The sequence below is a fragment of the Anolis sagrei genome, chromosome 1 (genome assembly GCF_037176765.1).
Source record: "Anolis sagrei isolate rAnoSag1 chromosome 1, rAnoSag1.mat, whole genome shotgun sequence".
NCBI lineage: Eukaryota > Metazoa > Chordata > Lepidosauria > Squamata > Dactyloidae > Anolis > Anolis sagrei.
The window spans coordinates 174512683-174534875 of record NC_090021.1 but is presented as its reverse complement, the minus strand read 5'-3'; the positions used below and the strand labels follow the sequence as shown (position 1 = coordinate 174534875).

At 41.4% G+C, this 22193-nt stretch overlaps 1 protein-coding gene across 5 annotated transcripts in view; it reads left to right on the top strand.

Annotated features, from left to right (window-relative positions):
- The window catches only part of FN1 (fibronectin 1), a 133930-nt gene extending 111945 nt beyond the window's left edge, over positions 1 to 21985 (top strand). For 4 of the 5 annotated variants that reach the window (XM_060781432.2, XM_060781424.2, XM_060781416.2 and 1 more), the window contains 13 exons: positions 177 to 364; positions 1353 to 1440; positions 2020 to 2196; positions 4656 to 4745; positions 4974 to 5153; positions 6780 to 6869; positions 8423 to 8883; positions 10927 to 11065; positions 14329 to 14493; positions 15688 to 15813; positions 17175 to 17281; positions 18771 to 18878; positions 21209 to 21985. In XM_060781432.2, the coding sequence (XP_060637415.2) occupies positions 177 to 364; positions 1353 to 1440; positions 2020 to 2196; positions 4656 to 4745; positions 4974 to 5153; positions 6780 to 6869; positions 8423 to 8883; positions 10927 to 11065; positions 14329 to 14493; positions 15688 to 15813; positions 17175 to 17281; positions 18771 to 18878; positions 21209 to 21283 (1994 nt within the window). In that variant the 3' untranslated portion in view covers positions 21284 to 21985. The remainder of the gene's footprint in view (positions 1 to 176; positions 365 to 1352; positions 1441 to 2019; positions 2197 to 4655; positions 4746 to 4973; positions 5154 to 6779; positions 6870 to 8422; positions 8884 to 10926; positions 11066 to 14328; positions 14494 to 15687; positions 15814 to 17174; positions 17282 to 18770; positions 18879 to 21208) is intronic. The other variant, XM_060781406.2, reaches the window with a different exon arrangement.
- Positions 21986 to 22193: the final 208 nt, after the last annotated feature.

The following is a 22193-nucleotide window of genomic DNA, read 5'->3' as shown; positions in this document are numbered from 1 at the left end:
TGTGATAGGGACTGGGAGTATATTTGTGACCTTTGGCTAGAACTGCTTATCTTGGGAACTCTTTGTGGACTGAGAGCTGAAGACTTATGCGTCAGTGACCAGGGACAATCACTTTGTGTAGCTCTGAAATGGATTAGTTTCACAATGATTTCATTTTTTGATCCTAAATTTAACAGCAATTCCACCTCCCACAAATCTGAGGTTTGGTCAGATTACTCCAACCAGCGTGACTATCACCTGGACTGCACCAAATGTTCGGCTCACTGGCTACCGTGTCAGAGTGAATCCAAAGGATAAAAACGGGCCAATGAAAGAAATTAATGTCTCTCCTGATAGTACATCTGCTGTTGTTTCGGGACTCATGGTAAGCCTTTCCTCTCTACCCTGCTGGATGATGTGGTGTCATTGTTTAGAAAGCCTTTTCAAATTCTGTGGTACAAAAGTTTTGAGTTTTGTTGAGAATTTAGAAAATGAAATGGTTGGAATGACAGTAGTCTGTGTTTCTTGGTAATTAACAGTTATCTCATTTGTTTGGAAAACTGCATGTTCCATCCAAATCCTTCCATGGCATATGGGATATAACTTAGAGCAGTAGTATCCCTAGGCCAAGAAATTATTTTTCTGGTGGTTTCCCTAGTTTATTTTATTGGGGAAAGGAATGAACTCTTGATGTAAAAGGAGTCAAGATTACCTGTCTTTTTATCTAGCCCGAGGACCATACTCGATGTCCTAGGGAAGCCACATATGTGTAGTGATATTCATTTCCAGTTCACATATAAAGCAAGGTGCTGGCTGAGAATAAAGTCCTATTTTAATATAAAAAATCGATTACATGGGTTTGGAGAGTTGAGCCCTTCTTTCAGTGCACCCTGGTCAAAGCGCTACATTGTTTTTAAGTGTCAAACTAGAGCCTATGGACCACCCAGGCTCAGCCCCATGTCCAGCCATGAGGAACACATGGTATTTTCAGGATTATCTTTCTGCACCTAACCCACCTCACTAGGTTGTTATAGGAATAAAATGTATCAGATAAATGCATTCATACTTTTTGATCTCATCCCAGTCTACTGAATGCATCAGAACCCAGGGTGGGAGAAAAAACACTGGTTGGACAGTATGAGAATGGGATATTTTTCTTGGAAAAAAACCCCAAACAAAACCCCAAACTCTGAATGCAGGACAACATATAACTTAGTGTTCCTGTCAAGTCTTGTCTGGCCTTGAGGTCTAAATATATTTCATCACATCTGCTTGGAAAATAAATGGCTGAGAGCTTTTTTTTGAAGTAGGTTATATGTCATGTTTTTATGGCCTTCCAAATAATGAGCAGTGTGTGATTTTGTTATTTTTAGGTGGCAACCAAATATGAAGTCACTGTCTATGCTCTGAAGGACTCTCTCACCAGCAGACCTGCCCAGGATGTAGTCACTACTCTTGAGAGTAAGTTATCCTGTCAAAATAATTCTAAATTAACTGAGCCAAGATGCATAAAGATTAGGATGTCTTAAGCTATATGTGTGTGTTGGGGGAAGAGGCGCGTCAGAGAAAAAAAGCCAGTACCATTTGACATTGTACATTAGGGGTCCTCAAACTTTTTAAACACAGGGCCAAGTCACAGTCCCTCAAACTGTTGGAGAGCTGGATTATAATTTGAAAAAAAAAAACATGATTGAACTCCTATGCACATTGCACATATCTTATTTGTAGTGCAAAAAACACTTAAAAATAACACAATAATTAAAATGAAGAACAATTTTAACAAATATAAACTTCTTAGTATTTCAATGGGAAGTGTGGGCCTGCTTTGAGCTGATGAGATAGGATTGTTGTTGTTTTTGTGTGCTTTCAAGTCATTTCAGACTGAGGTTGATCCTGAGTGAGGACCGGGTAAATGACCTTGGAGGGCCTTAGTTTGAGGATCCCTGTTGTACATAGTAAAACTATGGAATGTCCCACCACAAGCTCATGCATATGACCATTCTGTCAACTATGACATTCTCCTATTTGTTTAATGTGTAGATGTCAGCCCTCCCCGCCGAGCACGTGTAATAGATGTCACAGAAAGAACCATCACAATTAACTGGCGCACCAAGACTGAGACAATCACTGGTTTCCAGATTGATGCCATCCCAGCAAGTGGTCAGAACCCAGTCCAAAGGACAATTGGCCCTGATGTGAGGACCTACACCATCACGGGTAAGATAGTTTCTTTCTACCTTTCCCCGTTCTCCAGGAACACATTGCTGTTCTGCATCTGGGATGCTCTGCGAGCCAGAAGATGAACCTACCACTTGAGAGTGCCATGCAAACACAAATTGTGTCAGTATTGTTTAGGCTTCCGTTGGAGCCCATGTTATTGTTATATCACACATTTTGAGATCTATATGGGCAAAGGAAGACAATTCCAAGAAAACAACAACAGTGAATGTGTTTTTCTAAACATTTAAGATTCTAAACATTTAATGTTTAGAAAAATATGGTGTACAAGAATGAAGGAATATCTTGGCTAAGAGATTAACAGGAGACATGATAATTCAGCATTCGAAAAGATGTCATATTGAGGAAGGAGCAAGCTTGCTTTCTGGTGCTCCAGAGACTAGCACATTGAGAAACAGATTCAAACTTCAGGAAAGAGATTCTGCTTAAACCTTGGGAAGAACTTCCTGATTCATAGTGTAATAAGCTGCCTTAAAGTGTGGTGGAGTCTTCTCTTCTGGAGATTTTAAAATAGCAACTGAAATGCTATCTGTCAGGACTCTTTTAAAGATGTATTCCTGGATTATTTATTTATTTATTTATTTATTTATCACATACTTCTCCTTTCGACTCGAAGTGAGGCCCATCATAGTAACACATCTAAAAATCACATATAATACAGCTAAAATGCAAGCATAAAAACATACACATAAATGAGACAAAACTTAAAACATCAGGAACATAAAATGTGATTTGAAAGTTATAGTGAAAGGTGAACGGGGAGGCCTGCCAAAAGAAAGAGGTTTTCAATTGTGTTTTAAATTATGACAGCTCATTTAACTGTCAGATCTTCTAAAAGGCCATTCCACAGTCTTGGGGGAGCTGATGAAAAAGTCATCTGAAAAGATTGCCAGTCTGATTCTGGTTGGATGGAGTAACCACCCCACAGAGGACCTAAGTGTTCAGGGCAGATTGTACAGGAGAAGGCAATCCTGTAGGTAACTTGGACCCAACTATATAGGGCTTTAAAGATCAAAACCAACACTTTGTACTTTGCCCAGAAAATCATTGGCAACCACTGGAGTGACTTTAGTATAGAAGTCATATGCTCACACCTGGATTTTCTGGTAACTAGTCTGGCTGCTGTGTTTGGAACAAATTGGAGTTTCTGAACTTGGAACAGAGGTAGCCTAATATATAGCGCATTGCAGAAGTCTAATCTTATTGTTACCAGTGCATGCACTACCATCTTTAGGTCCTCCAAATCTAGGAAGGGGTGCAGCTGGCATATCAACCGAAGCTGGTAGTAAACACTCCTGACAGTTGCATCTATCTGGACTGGGATTTAGAGAGACAGATCCAGAAGCACTCGCAAGACATGAACACAGTCTTTCAGGGGGAGTGTAACCCCATCCAGAAATGGTTGACACACCTCCATCCCTAGATTAGGACCCTTAATGACAAGCCTCTCAATCTTGTCTGGATTCAGTTTCAATTTCCTCATCCAACCCTCAAGGCATTCATTCTGAAGAGAAACACTATCCTTAGCTAAAGTTGTTTTGGAAGACATGGGAAAATATATTTGAGTGTCTTTAGTTTACTGATAGTACCACACTCCATGCCTCCAGACCATCTCTCCCAGTGGTTTCATGTAAATGTTAAAAAAAACATTGGGGATAGACTGGCCCCTTGTGGGATGTCACATAACAGTTCCTTTCTTGAGGAGCAGCTATTCCCAAGAACCAATCTGTAACCTGCGTAAAAGAGATGGCTGGAACCACTGCAACTCAGTGCATGGCAGGAAGTTGAAGTGGTTCTTATGGTCTTTTTTTTTTTTTTTTTGACGTGTCAGGAGCAACTTGAGAAACTGCAAGTCGCTTCTGGTGTGAGAGAATTGGCCGTCTGCAAGGACGTTGCCCAGGGGACGCCTGGATGATTTGCTGTTTTTATCACCCTTGTGGGAGGCTTCTTTCATGTCCCCGCATGAGGAGCTGGAGCTGATAGAGGGAGCTCATCCACTTCTCCCCGGATTCGAACCTGCGACCTGTCGGGTCTTCAGTCCTGCCGGCACAAGGGTTTAACCCACTGCGCCATGATTCTATGAATCCCAGGCATAACAGTTCTCTAATATTTCTGTCTTCAAGACTCTTCCTTACTTATATTCTGTTCTTCCACTGTTCACACTTTCCACTTCTACTTTTCTGCATCAGTCTACAAACCTGCAAAGGATATGAACCTAGCTGCCTTGTACGATATTTTTGTAGCCTTTCCAATCAGAAACAAAACAATGCATCTCTGTATTCTCGTGAACAGTGATGATGCTATAAGGGCTTATGATTAGAATTCTTTAACGTCCTTCCTAACTTCTTTTTCACTGACTTCCAGGGTTCAGTGGACCTCAGAACAGAATTTTTTATGAGCAAGGCTAATGGGTTTAAATATTTTATTTTGAATTGCAGGCTTGCAACCTGGCACTGACTACAAGATTTACATCTACACCCTGAATGACAATGCTCGCAGTTCGCCCGTCGTGATAGATGCTTCCACTGGTAAAGGCACTTTATAAAAAATCATATTAATGGAAATGATGGTTTTCTTTTGTTTGAACATGTAGATCATTTCTGATGTGTCACAGCCCTGCCATTTCCACTCCTTTGGGGAATAAAGCAATCTATTGGCAAGTGATGGTTGGAAATATATGGAAACAGCATTATTTTCCCTCTGGGGATAAGTCATTTGGAGAGGTTTTCATTTGAGTGGTTTCTTTTACTTCTTAGCCATCGATGCGCCTTCCAACCTACGCTTCCTCACCACCACAACCAACTCCGTGTTGCTCACTTGGCATCCACCCCGAGCCAAGATCACAGGGTACATCATCAAGTATGAGCGCCCTGGGGGACCAACGAGGGAGCTGCTTCCTCGTCTCCGCTCTGGCATGACCGAAGCTACTATCACTGGTATGTACCTCTTAGAGAGAGAAATTACTAGCCTCTGCAATCCAAACTTGGAAAAAATCCTTGTTGGGGTACTACAATTTCCAAAGTCCCCCTTCTGTCTGGGGTATTCCAACTTCAGAACTCCCCTGGCTGGATTGGCTAGTGGCCATGTTGATTGGGGAATTCGGAGTGTTGTAGCCCTAAAAGTTACTTTTCCATGGTCTGCCTGCAATATAGTTATTAGTACTATGGCACCTGAAAGTCTAGCAGATATTAATGCAGTGGCTTTTTGACAGGATAATGTATTGGAATATTTGTGTTTAGAGGAACCTCTGACAAGCAAAGGAGAAGAATAGCAATGGCTCTCAGATAAGGACCATTAGCTTACTTCACTTTTCACTTCACTTCACTTTATTTCTTAAATAGTTGCTCTTCATCAAGGTGCTCCGAGCGACTTACAATCTAAAATAGCATTTATACAATATAAAAAACATTCAACATAAAAACATTTAACAGGGCTATTTGGCAAATTAGATCTGATTACTTAAATGCACAACCAAACAGCCAAGTCTTGAGTGCCTTTACAAAAGGTCGCAACTCCGACATTGCTCTAATGTATGGAGGCAATGAGTTCCACAGAATTGGAGCATAGGTCGAAAAAGCTCTATGCCATGTAGCTTCCAGGTGTACCTCCCTAGGGCCCGGTATGTATAGGAGATTTTCCTGGGTGGATCAAGGTGACCACTGATGGAGAAAAGGAATGAGGCGGTCCCTAAGATATAAAGGTCCTTGGCCATTTTGAGCTTTAAATGTTAGGATCAGTATCTTGTATGAGATCCGCTGTTCTATTGGTAGCCAATGCAGTTGTTGCAGAATCGGTGTAATATGGGATCTTATAGATGATCCTGCTAGCAGCCTGGCCGCTGCATTTTGGACCATCCGAATCTTCTGGGTTGTTGACTTCGGAAGGCCGGCATATGAGGCGTTACAATAGTCCAACCTCGTGGTGACTGTTGCATGGATTACTGTTGCCAATGCTTCTACCGAAAGGTAGGATGCCAATTTCCTTGCCTGGCGAACATGAAAAAAGGCCTGCTTTTTCGTCAGCGATGAGTCCAACACAACCCCAAGGCTTTTAACAGTGGAAGACGGAACTATAGCTTCCCCATCGAAATCAGGCAGAGACTGGATTAATTCTGGCGGCTGGCCGGGCCAGAAGATCTCAGTTTTTGCAGGATTCACTTTTAGTCTGCTCGCTTGCAGCCAACTCATCACTGCTTCCAAACACAGCCTAAAGTTCTCAGGAATTGCGGTTGTCCCAGGTTCTTAGCTTGAGTTGAAATGCCTGAGAGAATTGATGGACTGGTAGGGAAACAGGTTGGAGGAGAAAATGCATTGAAGTGGTTTGAGTACTATGGTATGTAAGTGTTAATTTTTTACCTGGGTCAGATTCAAATTGTTCTTTAATTGCGAAATATATATTGCAAACTTGACTAAAACATTACTTTAATTATCATATTTTTTTCAATATATTGTTTAGGCCTTATAGTGATATTACTTGTCTTTATCTTACATAAGAGCACTTCTTGTAGTGTCTCAATTGGGTCCTATGGTGCCATCCTAAAATGTGTCTCTTCTTTAAACCAGGTCTAGAGCCGGGGACAGAATACACCATCTACATAATTGCTGTGAAGAATAATCAGAAGAGTGAACCACTGATTGGAAAGAAAAAAACAGGTAACCCTATCTTTGGTTGGCCACTTAATTGGGAGTAAGCCCCATTGAACTTAAAAAACCTTATTTTGTATGATGTTGATGCCATTCTTAAGTATGAAAAGAAGCTAAATGCTTGAGGTTTCTGTTACTTCTGTTAATTCTATTACTAGATTGTTAAGGACATGGCACTTTTAGAAACCTCTTTTCTCTTTTAGTAATTCTACATCATTGGCTAAAACTATAAATTTTTTGTTCGATAATTCTTGGTTATTTAAATAAGTTGGTTTATGGAAACTGAATCAATACTGACTTGCTAAATTCAGATGCAGTTTACTGGCTGTGGCTGGGGTTAACATAAGCTTGCTTTCATTTCTGGCCTGGCATTCTTCGTATTTTGACAATGGCTATATATAGGTGGGTGCTAATCCCTTAGTTCAGCATTTCTCAACCTGGGGGTCGGGACCCCTGGGGGGGTCGTGAAGGGGCGTCAGAGGGGTCTCCAAAGACCATTAGAAAACACAGTATTTTCTGTTAGTATGGGGGTTCTGTGTGCCAAGTTTGGTGGAGTTCAGAATACTCTTTGATTATAGGTGAACTATAAATCCCAGTAACTACAACTTTCAAAGGTCAAGGTCTATTTTCCCAAACTGGAAGTGTTTACATTTGGGCATATTGAGTATTCGTGCCAAGTTTGGTCCATATCCACCATTGTTTGAGTCCACAGTGATCTCTGGATGCAGGCGAACTACAACTCCAAAACTCAAGGTCAATTCCCACCAAACCCTTCCAGTATTTTCTGTTGGTCATGGGAGTCTGGTTCAATTCCATCATTGGTGGAGTTCAGGATACTCTTCGATTGTAGCTGAACTATAAATCCCAGCAACTACAACTCCAAAATGACAAAATCAATCCCCCCCAATCCTCCCAGTATTCAAATTTGGGCACATCAGGTATTTGTGCCCAGTTTCATCCAGTGAATGAAAATACACCCTGCATATCAGATATTTACGTTACGATTAATAACAATAGCAAAATTACAGTTACGAAGTAGCAACGAAAGTAATTTTATGTTTAGGAGTCACCACAACATGAGGAACTTTTTTTTGTCGTGTCAGAAGCAACTTGAGAAACTGCAAGTCGCTTCTGGTGTGAGAGAATTGGCTGTCTGCAAGGACGTTGCTTCAGGGCTACAATTGGGTTCTGTGAAGGAACCCAATTGCCTTAAATGTTTATCTTGTGTTACATATTTCCACATGTAACACAAGATAAACATTTAAGGCAATTGGGTTCCTTCACAGATAAGAAATTTTGAAGGGTTCTCGGAGGCACCACAGTTGTCACAGCCACATGCTTTTGTCTCTCCATTCAAGTGCTTTAAGTAGCCCCCCATAGAGTAATTGCAAAAAGGCTTTAAGGGAGCATGTAGCACCCTTGAGAGTGATGCTAACATTTAATTGCTTGGATTAAGCAGTGTTTTATGGTGCGGCTGCCTAGTTTACTCATGTAATGAATGCATTGCTTGCTTGGGCTCCAGCGGTGGCTGCCTTCATGGCTTTTAACCTCTCTTTGGCTAGATGAGCATCCCCAGCTGGTAACGCTTCCACACCACAGCCAAGGTGGGCCAGAGTTCCTAGATGTGCCTTCTGTTGTGGAGAACACACCTTACATCACAAACAACCCCTATGACAATGGAAATGGTATCAAACTTCCAGGCACTTCTGGGCAGCAGCCTATAGTGACCAACCCTGGCCAGGTCATCGTGGAAGTGTATGGATCCCGGACTCCCACAACTGCAGCCACTCCATCGCGGCGTAGACCAAATGCAGGAGAAGAATCTGGAGTGGTGGACCGCCATCCTGGGCGGATACCAGAGGTGGACAGGCCTTCTTACCCTCATACCTTTCTGCCCAATAACAACCGCACAAGGCCCCTGGAAGCACTTTCAGAGACTACTATTGCATGGACCCCCTATTTAGAGAGCTCTGAATATATCATCTCTTGTCAGCCTGTTAGCTCTGAAGAAGAACCTACAGAGGTAACTACCATTTTTTTTTTCCCCAAAGTACTGATAATAGTAAATGAGATGATGATGATTGATTTAACTTACTTGTTAGCATTAGTGGTATTCCCAAAGAGCTTATGGGCTGAAACTGAAAACGGAATAATAAGAGAGAGAAAGGCATTATAAATGGGAATATTCTTAAATGTGATACGTTCCCTGAGTTAAATTTTTAGTTACTGTTAGAAATTAGAATTAAGGGAGAAAGGGAAAAACCACATGGAGAAAGTGGGATATGAAAAATGATATGAAAGAAGGGAAATATGTGGGCTAGGCAAAACTACGGTTAGGTGGATCTGTAATTGGTTAAATGGACAAACCCAGAAGGTGATTATCCCTAATGCTTCCTCTTCATCCTGGAAAGAAGTGACGAGCGGAGTGCTGCAGGGTTCTGTCCTGTTCAACATCTTTAGTAATGACTTAGATGAAGGGTTAGAAGACATGATCATCAAGTTTGCAGATGACACCAAATTGGGAGGGATAGCCAATACTCCAGAGGACAGGAGCAGGATTCAAAACGATCTTGACAGATTAGAGAGATGATTGGCCAAAACTAACAAAATGAAGTTCAACAGGGACAAATGCAAGATACTCCACTTAGGCAGAAAAAACAAAATGCAAAGATACAGAATGGGGGACAATGCCTGGCTTGAGAACAGTACGTGTGAAAAAGATCTTGGAGTCCTCGTGGACAACAAGTTAAACATGAGCCAACAATGTGATGTGGCGGCAAAAAAAGCCAATGGGATTTTGGCCTGCATCAATAGGAGCATAGTGTCTAGGTCCAGGGAAGTAATGCTACCCCTCTATTCCACTTTGGTTAGACCTGGAATATTGTGTCCAATTCTGGGCACCACAATTCAAGAGAGATATTGACAAGCTGGAATGTGTCCAGAGGTGGGCGACTAAAATGATCAAGGGTCTGGAGAACAAGCTCTATGAGAAACGGCTTAAAGAGCTGGGCATGTTTAGCCTGAAGAAGAGGAGGCTGAGAGGAGATATGATAGCCATGTATAAATATGTGAGAGGAAGTCACAGGGAGGAGGGAGCAAGCTTGTTCTCTGCTTCCCTGAAGACTAGGACGCGGAACAATGGCTTCAAACTACAAGAAAGGAGATTCCATTTGAACATGGGGAAGAACTTTCTGACTGTGAGACCTGTTCAGCAGTGGAACTCTCTGACCCGGAGTGTGGTGGAGGCTCCTCCTTTGGAAGCTTTTAAACAGAGGCTGGATGGCCATCTGTCAGGGGTGCTTTGAATGCAATATTCCTGCTTCTTGGCAGGGGGTTTGGACTGGATGGCCCATGAGGTCTCTTCCCACTCTAGGATTCTATGATTCTATGAAATAACATGTTTTTAGGAATCATAATTGAGTCGCAAGAGGGAGTGGTAGGAGAAAGTTAAGGAGGGAGTGGAAGGCTGAAGAAGATAGAAACAGATTAACCAGAGGAAAAACTTGAGATATAAAAACTTGGGACTGTGATTCAGTCCAAAAATATAAGTGAAGATAAGTCATTGAGGGGCTTCCAAAGTAAGGAATTTTTGTAGGGATATGAAAAGGGCATCACATAAAAGGGATGTCCATGTTAACTGTTGTTAGCATAGTTTTTGAAGAAAGGACCGAGAAATGAAAAACAAAGGTCAGAAAAGGTGATTGAAAAGCCAAAGACAAGAAGCGATTAGTAATCAGAATTTTGACAAAGAAATGCCAGAGCAGTTTTTGCTGTGCTGTACAAGAAAAAAGTTTGAATAGTCGACATTTCCAGAATTTATCAGGGCATCATATTAAGAACGCTCATGGCATCAGGACATGGGCCAAGTAGTAGCATGGTGCTCCCTCTCTGTATTTCCTTTGGATAATGAGAAGCTATCTCTGCAAGGCATAGTAGTTTTAAAAAGAGATAATCCTTCCCCAGAGGATAGGATGACTGTGAAAATCATTTTGGAGCTAGCTGTCTGCCCTTTTACAAAGCAAAGGACTCCTTTTCTTTCAATGCTTTGAATTTTCTCAACCTGCAGATCAAAGTTCCTGGCACGTATTCTAGTGCTACTCTCACAGGTCTTACGAGAGGTGCCACCTACAACATCATAGTGGAGGCAATCAAAAATCGTAGACGGCATAAAGTTCTTGAAGAAGTAGTTACAGTGGGCAATACTGGTGAGTGGATGCCAAATTGGGGATGATTAGAGAAAAATTATGTATAGTGTTGACTATTGCATTTATATCCAGCCATCCTTTCATGGTATTATGATGCCATAAGTCTATTATGAGTGCACACCCCCATGTGCACCTTTTTATTATTGCAAAAAACATGTGAGGTGGGCAAGCTTAGAAAACTATATGCTAACTGAGATTTTGGAAATTTCAGTTCAAAAGGGAAATTTTCCAAATTTTGGATTATTGACCCCAAACCACCTGTTAACTGACACAATCCAGTAGGGATTAGAACTCACACTTTTCTAAATTGGGTCTAACACTCCAGCCATTGCACTTCCCTTCCAGTTCCTCATCTTTTGTATTTTGATATTTGTGGGGTGTACTGCTCTCCCCTCTGGGACTGACAGTAATGTATTTATGGAGGGTGGGAGCAATCATTTACTATTCATAATCCAGTTCGGAGCTGCACCCTGATGCTGTTCTGTTGACATTATGCAACGGGTTAGGGGGAAGTGCACTAGGAGGTAATGGCTATTTTCTTATGCAACTTCCAAAATGGGATCCATCTTTGCATACCCCTTATTGATGCTGCAAGTCATTAGTCATTAGTCATTAGTCATGCCCCTTATTGATGCTGCAAGTCATTAGTCATTCAGGATCCAGTCTTAAGCACAAAACAATCCCACATACAAATATTGTGATACGCAAGAAATGTGTTTGATGGAGCTATTCTGGAAATGTTTCTACTGTGGCCAGTCTGTCTAAGAAATAGGTAAGCTGTATTGAAAGGAAAATCATCTTGCCTGTTCTGCCTGCTGATGGCCTCTACTTGCATCTTTTCAGGATAAGAATGTGTGCTACACCCAAAATTTTCTCCTAGCCACAGTAATGACCAATGGTCTTTCTTTGACTCAGCTGATTATTGGCATGTTTGATTACTTCATTATTAAGTCTAGTGGGGTTTTGGTTGTTGTAGGTTTTTTCGGGCTGTATGGCTATGGTCTAGAGGCATTCTCCCCTGACGTTTCGCCTGCATCTATGGCAAGCATCCTCAGTGGTAGAGAGGTCTGTTGGAACTAGAAAAAAGGGTTTATATATCTGTGGAATGACCAGGGTGAGACAAAGGACTCTTGTCTGCTGGAGCTAGGTGTGAATGTTTCAACTGACCACCTTGATTACCATACAATGGGCTGACTGTGCCTGGAGCAAACTTTTGTTGAGAGGTATTTAGATGCACAACAACAGAGGAAGCAGGCAGGGACATCTAATTACCTCTCAACAAAAGTTTGCTCCAGGCACAGTCAATCCATTGTATGCTAATCAAGGTGGTCAGTTGAAACGTTCACACCTAGCTCCAGCAGACAAGTGTACTTTGTCTCACCCTGGTCATTCCACAGATACATAAACACTTTTTCCTAGTTACAACAAACCTCACTACCTCTGAGGATGCTTGCCATAGATGCAGGCGAAACGTCAGGAGAGAATGCCTCTAGACCATGGCCATATAGCCCGAAAAAAACCTACAACAACCCAGTGATTCCGGCCATGAAAACCTTTGACAATATATTGGCATGTTTGATTACTTTTTTATTAAGTCTAGTGGAATTTCAGTGGGTTTATTTATTTATTTAAAATGTTTATATTCCGCCCCTCTCACCCCGCAGGGGACTCAGGGCAGAGCACTTACTCTCATGTAAGTGCATACAGTTGCACCCTAGAATTTTCTTATCAAGAATAAATCTTGAAATAAAGCTGAATTGCTTTTCTGGAGACCAGAAACCTCTACGCAAACAAAATGTAATAATTCTTCACAATTAACAACATCTGCTGTAGGGAAGGTTAGATTGGGAACCTTCTTCTCAACTTGCTAGTTTTCTATATGACAAGAATTTGCTATCTGCAGTATGAAATGATGCACTGCAACTCATATCCAGAGCTGGGGACTGATGTTTTAGAAAAAGTAGAGTGATCACAGTTGGAATTCATTCTCTGCAGAGGTTGGTTGAGTTGGTTCCAGACCCTTTGAAAGGCTGGGATTGACTTCCCACTGTGCTTTTTCTCTACTGCCCTAAACCACTAGCTCTAGATAAGTAATCCAGCCAAGACTTGAATATGGTAGACTAGCAAATGTTCCAGGATCCAGTGCCATGTTTGTGTCCATTGGCCACAATTATTTCTTCCATGGAAATGTTCCATGGGCCATCAACTAATGGCTCATATAGATACCACTTGGAAGACAGCAGTTGCTGATGTATTGGGTTTCAAGGGTTTTATACTCACCCTATCTGGAGATGCCAGGAACTGGACTTTCTATCCTGTGTGCAAAGCAAGTGCCAGAAGGCAACTGAGGCAGCCTCTTAGTTCTTTTGAGCTTTTTTGCATAGCACCAGATCAGCTTAATGTTCCCCTCTCTGTATGATCTTTTCCACCATTAAAGCCTTGACTCAATGGCTTCATACAGATGTGTAATGAGCTCAATGTGGGAAGGCACAGAGTAGTTTCCGTTCACATTAGGAAATACAATAACAGTGGGAACACTTTGCAACAATGAAGTTAAAACAACAAAGCCACAATAGAAGCATTTCCCAGCAATATGGATCCAGCCCAAGCATGATTTGCTTATTTTATATATGTGTGTGCACATACAAAAATATTTTTATATAAAATATATAAGCAGGAGATGGAAATAGGTCTCATTGCAGTCCATGGCCTTGCCTTCAGGTTTTAGTACTGGAACAGTGGGAATCCTTTTGTTGTTATAGGTTTTTTCGGGCTATATGGCCATGTTCCAGAGGCATTCTCTCCTGACGTTTCACCTGCATCTATGGCAAGCATCCTTCTGAGGATGCTTGCCATAGATGCAGGCGAAACGGCAGGAGAGAATGCCTCTGGAACATGGCCATATAGCCTGAAAAAGCCTACAACAACCCAGTGATTCTGGCGATGAAATCCTTCAACTATACAGTGGGAATCTTTGTTGTGAAACTGATTAGGAAGCAACGATTCATTCCAGAAATACTTGCTCAGGGCTCTGGATGTCCTAATTGGAAGTATTCAAAGAATTTGGGTTGGGAGATGATGTATGTTTAAGTGTAGTATTCCAGACCACAGACTTGACTACACTTACTTATGCTATTAGGGAAATCTATTTATTAGTCTAAAGAGTCTTCATCATTCCTGGCAGCATCTGGAGAAGGTTTTATTTGTTGTCATAGAACTTGACATTCTTTTTATCTCCTTTTCTGTTTCTTTTAACTTTCCAGTTTCTGAAAGGTTAAACCAACCCACAGATGATTCATGCTATGATACTTTCACTGGCTCTTTCTACTCCCTTGGGGAGGAATGGGAAAGAATGTCAGAAACAGGATTTAAGCTCTGGTGCCAATGTCTAGGCCTTGGCAGTGGCCACTTCAGATGTGACTCCTCAAGTGAGTAGTTTATTTTGTTTATCCAGCTCTATTTTTTAATATTTCGGATGCACTGTTCTGTAAGTATTTATTTATTTATTTATTATTTACAGCTTTTATATTCCGCCCTTCTCACCCCGCAGGGGACTCAGGGCGGATTATATGGCAAACATTCAATGCCAGTTTTTGACATACAAACATATACAGACATACACAGATGCTATTTAACTTTTTTCTGGCCACCAGGGGAGCTGTCGCTTTCATCGTCCATCTGCGACGCTGATGAAGCACTTCCGCATTCCCCGCATGCTTCCCCGCTGGAATGCTTTGCTGGAGTCTTCTTTATGGCCTCATAAATCAGTTAATTTAGCAATTAGTCTCTGCCTTACCATTTTATGGGCCAAGCCTCAGCCACATAGGATCACATGTACAAGATCATGGCCACACATCAAGTGTTGTTTATAGTAGTGCTTTAAACAGGTCAATTAGAAATTTACATTGAAACAGCAATCTGATCTACCGTATATTCCAGGGTACTAGACGGCTTTTTAGGGATCTAAAACTTTATAAAATTTTGGGGGTTGTCTAGTACCCTGGGTATAAAATTAAAATAACAAAAAATTACTGTACTTGGCTGCCTTGACCTCGGGCTCCCCTCCCCCTCCGCTCATGGCGGCCTCGCTCCTTAGGCCGCTCTCCTTTCTTGGCGGCCGGGCCCCTGGGCTGCTTCCCGTGCGGCCTAAGCAGTGCTCCTTCCTAGCCAGGCCTCGTGGTCTCGCGGGAGAAGATGCGATTCTCGCGAGGCCTCGCTAGGAAGGAGCGCTGCTTAGGCCTCTCTCCCTCCTAGCGAGGCCTTGCGAGAATCGCGTCTTCTCCCGCGAGACAACATGGAAACTCACCAAGATTCAGCATTTAATGCCTAAGGGATCAACATGGAGCCCATTTTAAGTAACACCAGTTTAAGCAAGCCTTCTTTTCTTCACATGATCCAGTCTGTCTCTTGACTACAATGTTTTCTGAAGAGGACATTTTGCTTTGTTACAGGTGAAGTATTGGCTTGTATAATAATCCCATCTGTAAAATGACAGACTTTCCTCACTGACCCAAGCCCCAGTAACCAGCAGTTGTCAGATAGTATTTAAGAGCTGATGTCTTTTTATTGGAAGGTGACTCATTCTTCTTTTTATTGATCTGCCATCCCTCTGTTTTATCCAGAATGGTGTCATGATAATGGTGTGAACTACAAAATTGGTGAGAAATGGGACAGACATGGAGAAAATGGAGAGATGATGAGTTGCACTTGCCTTGGAAATGGGAAAGGAGAATTCAAGTGTGAACCCCGTACGTATGGGCGACCTGTGACTCCTGATGCAGGGTGTTTCATCATTCAGTGCTATCTATTTGTGTGTGTGTGGGTTGGTGTGTGCTATCTATGAAAACTATGCCTGAAGTAGAAATCCAATGATTTATTTCTCTAAATTCAAAATGGATAAATGAAAATGCCTTAGTATGAAAAGCTATATTTTTCCTACCTCAGGACAGTTTATCAGATCAAGAATAGCAGGTTATAATCAGAACAGTCTGGATAGGCTTGCACATTCTTTATACTCTACTTTGAAAGGGCAGATGATCAACTTGGGGTCCCCAGATGTTTTTGGCCTTTAACTCCCAGAAATCCTAACAGCTGGTAAACTGGCTGGGATTTCTGGGAGTTGTAGGCCAGAAACATCTGGGGACTCCAGGTTGAGAACCACTGATCTAGATTATCTGCCCCATTTAGATGCTTCCTTGCTACACTTCTGCCCTTACCATACAGAAAAAAACATCTCATGATGTTGAATCATAGAGTCATAGAGTTGGAAAGACCTCATGGGCCATCCAGTCCAATCCCCTGCAAAGAAGCAGGAAAATTGCATTCAAAGCACCCCCAGGATCATCCAGCTGTTGTTGAACTTCTACTGTCTGTGTCTTTTGGCCAACATTTTGATGGTCACAAGTTCTTCATCTTTGGCAGGTTTTGTTTTCCTGTTCCCCCTACTTTCACAGACTGGCAGATGAGATGAGACATCAACAACATCTTGGCCATAGTAGAGATAACTGGATCGGCTTAGGAACTTTCAGGAGTTGTTAGGCAGTGTTCTGAGGAATACTGGGACTATATTAACTTTACTGTGATAAAATTTATTTATTTATTTATTTATTTACAGTATTTTTATTCCGCCCTTCTCACCCCGCAGGGGACTCAGGGCAGATTACAATGTACACATATATGGCAAACATTCATTGTCAAAGACACACAACAGATATAGACAGTCAGAAGCTATTAACTTTTCTGGCCGCCAGGGGAGTTATCGCTTTCATCATCCATCTGTGACACTGATGAAGTACTTCCGCATTCCCCGCATGCTTTACTGGAGTGCTTTGCTGGAGTCTTTTTTATGGCCTCGTAAATTAATGAAATTAGCCTCCCCACACATAGGTGGTACCTAATTTTCCTACTTGACAGATGCAACTGTTTTTGGGTAGCAAAGGTCGACAACAATTGGTCGGAAGCTCACTCCAACCTGGGCTGGCTTCAAACTCATGACCTTTTGGTCAGAAGTGATCTTAATGCAGCTGACACTCAGCCAGTTGCGTCACAGTCCCGGTGTGTTAACAGACGTTGCATGTTGTTGCAATTATGTTTTCTTTTTTTCTTGAAGATGAAGCAACTTGCTACGATGAGGGCAAGATGTACCATGTTGGAGAACAGTGGCAGAAAGAATACCTTGGGGCCATCTGCTCCTGTACATGCTACGGAGGACAGCAGGTGGGCATTTTCATATTTGTGCTATGACCTGCAAATGGAACGTTGAATTAAATGCAAGAAGAGGGACAGTTTCTGAATCCTGACATCATTTTAGGCTGGATTTATGGCTTTTAGGGTTATTACATTATTTTAGACACCAAAGCACAGTATGTCACAGCAAACGAGATCTATATACTGGATTTCGTATCACAAAATAACAAGTCGAACACTTCCCAAGCGTCTAGGACTGTGTGATGTATTTTCGAATGATGCACGCAGATCCAAGTAAGGTGGCTTTTTGGAATTGACAGATCGTGATTTTGTTGATATTTATTATTTCCAAATGCCGGCTGAGATCTTTTGGCACGGCACCCAGTGCGCTGATGACCACTGGGCCCACCTGTACTGGTTTATGCCAGAGCCTTTGCAGTTCGATTTTGAAGTCTTGATAGCGGCTGAGTTTTTCCTGTTGTTTTTCCTCAATGCGGCTGTCACCTGGAATAGCAACATCAATAATCCAGACATTTTTCTTTTCCACAATCGTGATGTCTGGTGTATTGTGTTCCAAAACGTTGTCAGTCTGGATTCAAAAGTCCCACAGTATTTTTGCATGTTCATTTTCCATGACCTTTGCGGGTTTATTATTATTATTATTATTATTATTATTATTTTAAGAGTAATGTAATAGCAAGTCGAAAGCCATAGGAAACTATTAAAAACTACCCAGATTATACTGTATAACTCCACTCTGCCATCTCTGCTTACGTAGTGATGCAACAGCAGCCATCTATTGGATATGAAACTATGAAATTGTAAATTTCCATTTTTGTAGATACAACTTTCATGCAAGTTTCTATTGTTTTTTAACATTCCTACTGTGAAAGCATTTTCAACCGTACAGGTTAAAAATGCAAGACCTCTTTGCTCATTTAGGTTGCAATGCTGAAAATAGCTTTTGATTTCCACTTGCTTAAATCTGGTAATTTTTTTCAAATCACAAAGGGTCCAAAAACACAGGTAGAGCAGTTTGTAAAGTGATACTAGGGGAATCAGCATCTTTTTTTTTTCAACCACCTTATTAAGGCAACACAATGCCCTTACAGGATACTATTTCAAAATGCTGCTTCTAGTGCTGTTGCTTGACCATTGGAAAAAAAAATGTTGTGTCAGAAGCGACTTGAGAAACTGCAAGTCGCTTCTGTTGTGAGAGAATTGGCCGTCTGCAAGGATGTTGCCCAGGGGACGCCCGGATGATTTGATGTTTTTATCATCCTTGTGGGAGGCTTCTCTCATGTCCCCCGTGCATGAGGAGCTGGAGTTGATAGAGGGAGCTCATCCGCCTCTCCCCGGATTCGAACCTGCAACCTGTTGGTCTTCAGTCCTGCCGGCACAGGGGTTGAACCCACTGCGCCACCAGGGGCTCCACCATTGAAAATGACTTCTCACCTCTTTTTTTAAAATAGTTGCGTTATTGACAGGTAATGTGTGGGATTTTTTGTTATCTAAACAGGGATGGCGTTGTGACAATTGTCGTAGACCTGGTGCTGCAAGCTCACCTGAAAGTTCTCCTGGCCATACCTCTTCTTTGTACACACAGAGACATCAAACCACAAACACCGTAAGTACAGAATCCTCATCCATGTTAAGACACACATACCATTTTTACTCAAATCTAACGCTCACCTTTTTTGGCTAAATGAGCTTGCCAAAATTAGGGTGCGCATTAGATTCGTGTAATATAGTGATCTTATTGTTGAGCCATAACAAAAGGGGAAGCTGCTTCAGGATCACCCAGAACTCCTCTTTGAGGGATGTCATCTCTAATTCAGTTGTCATGGTTCTATCCTGTGATAATCATGGTGTTTGTAGTTTAGTGAGGCATCAGCATTCTTTGGCAGAGAAGGCTCAAGACCTTGTAAAAGCACAGTCCCATGAGTCTATATCATTGATCCAAGTCAATAAAAGTAGATACAGCGTAGATGCACCCCAAGGTTTTCTTTTCCATTTCAGGAAGCTTTGGCGCTCTAAAACGTTTGCTTTTAAAGAAGGAATTCTAAGCATCCAGCCACTGTCATGCACACCCTTTTGGCCACATTACAAAGAGTGCACTTTTTGCCACTGCACTTTTTGCCACTGCAAATACTTTTTTTTGGTTGAGTAAATTTGGTAATGCTCAGTAAATTTGGTAATGCTTGTTATTATTATTATTACTAGCCGTCCCCTGCCACGCATTGCTGTGGCCCACTCTGGTGGTCATGGGGGTTCTGTGTGGGAGGTTTGGCCCAATTCTATCATTGGTGGGGTTCAGAATGCTCTGTGATTGTAGGTGAACTACAAATCCCAGCAACTACAACTCCCAAATGTCAAGATTCTATTTTCCCCAAACTCCACCAGTGTTCACATTTGGGCATATTGAGTATCCGTGTAGAGTTTGGTCCAGATCATCCTTGTTTGAATCCACAGTGCTCTCTGGATGTAGGTGAACTACAACTCAAAAACCAAAGGACACCGCCCACCAAACCCTTCCAGGATTTCCTGTTGGTCATGGGAGAACTGTGTGCCAAGTTTGGTTCAATTCCATTGTAGTTCAGAATAAAATGTGCCAAAATGATGAGGGACTTTAGAACATTTTCATTCCTTCTCGGGCCTTCTTCGTGGTTCCTCGACTCTGGAACTCACTTCTTAAGGATATCAGGCATGCCCCATCTCTGGCAGTCTTTAGAAGGAGGTTGAAAATGTGGCTATTCCAGTGTGCCTTCCCAGAATAATGAAACATTGTGTCCTCTAAAAGCACTTTATACTGATTTAGGACTGCTTGTACGTTTCCACCAACGCACCACCTCCTCTGTCTTGTTCATGCCCAGCATTATATTTTTTAAATTTCAATTTCACAGGTTTTTAAAATGCGTCGTGTTATTATTGTATTGTTTTTGCTTTTATGAGTTATTTATTGTTGTTATGTTGTTATGTTTTATGATGTGTTTGGGCTCGGCCTCTTGTAAGTCGCACCGAGTCCTGCGGGAGATGGTAGCAGGATATAAAGGATTATTATTATTATTATTATTATTATTATTATTATTATTATTACATTTGGCCTAGCCTTAGATTTTAAATGTGCATTGTACCTTGTTCATTGTTTATGCTATTTGTGTATGAGATTTATTTTAATTGCCTTGTATTGTGTTTATTATTGCTTGCATTGATATATTGTGGGCTCGGCCTCATGTAAGCCGCACCGAGTCCCTTGGGGAGATGGTAGCGGGGTACAAATAAAGTTTTATTATTTATTATTATTATTTCTTCAGTACTAGAATATGGCACTAATATGAAGCAGTACTCTTCAATTGTATTTTAAACAAAATGCTGTTGTATTGAATTCAGATCCCTGGCTGGGATGGCTGCATTAGATTTACAACTAGTTGTGTGTCCAAATAGATACCCAGTTCTGGCTTTGGTCATGACATGGGGAGCAGTGAAGACATACAAATTAATCAGTGAACAACATTATTTCCTCCCTCTTTCCACAAGTTACTACCAACCAAAAATAAAAATAATCCCAAATATATATTCTTTCCAATCTCACATCAGATTGATTGTGGTTAATAGTCGGTTTTTCTAAACTTTGATAAAAATTTCATGGATTTTTTTTCTTTTTGATTCAGTTATTTTTTTGTAGCAGGCAGAATAATAAATTGCTATAATACTGAAATGTGTGCATTTGCAGTTCTACGTTGGCTTGCTCCTTTAAAAAACTATCAATACAATCCGAAGGTAAGGATTTTATGTGGTGGTGAAGCTTCTGAATGGGAAAACATCTAGTAAGAATGTATTTAAAAAGCCATGTTGTCAAATTATGGACAGATGAAAATTGCCATCTGGCCTTGCAAGGTGTTTGCTGCTTTGTGAAACTGGGAGTCCTCACTGTCCTTTTCCATTTTCTTTCCCCAGAATGTCCATTGTCCAATTGAGTGCTTCTACCCTTTGCATCTACAATCAAATACACAAAACCGACGGGGAGACTAGCACCCATTAATAGTTAACACCAGCCAAGAAAAGTCTACTTGCCAAGACCATCCACTCTAGAATACTACGCAGAGAAAAGGAAAAAGAAAGAGCAGATCTGTCCTAGAGAGATGGCCAGACTCCCCTTCTCAGCTTTTGCGCAGCTCACAGCTTCTCCAAGGGAGGTCACTTGGAGCGTCTCAAGACTTCCTTTTCACAGCAGATAGCTGTATGTTGTCTGTCTTTTTGATCTAAGTGTTTCAATACCATTCAGTATTTTCCCCAAGACAACTCTTTATTAACTCATAAATTGTTCAGCAATCAGTTATATACATATAATCCCCATATGGGGTTGAGGGGAGGGGCTTCTCCCTAACCAAATTGCCCCAGATTCAGTGTTCACCCAGTTGACCAGCTATCCATTGAAACTGCATAAACCCCATCACTGTGATATTTAAAATATGCACAGTTCTAATCTTTCTAGTTTCCCCCCCTAGCGGTATGTTTGTATCTCGTACTGTTATTTATCAGTGTTGATCTTTCTAACCCCCTTCCCCTCCTGCCTCAATGTTTTTCTACAGAAAAATATCTTAAAAGACATTTAATACACCGTTGACAGAGGAATTTGGTATAATTATGATCAGTGATTATTTTTTATACTGTAAGTGCCAAAGCTTTACTACTGTGGGAGACAACTCTTTTAATAAAAAGATTTACAAACCAGATGCGTGTTGGATTCCTTTGCCTTTTTTCCCTGGTGCATGCAGGCCAATACTGAGCTCTATGCCCAATTTCAAGGCAGTAGGGTGCTAGATATTGTTACATGTCCCATTGCTAAGTGACCTTTTCCAATATTTATATAGGAATACTTAGATTTTTGTCAGAACTTGGAATGTTACTTTCTGAAAATACTAGCTATCATTGTATTGAC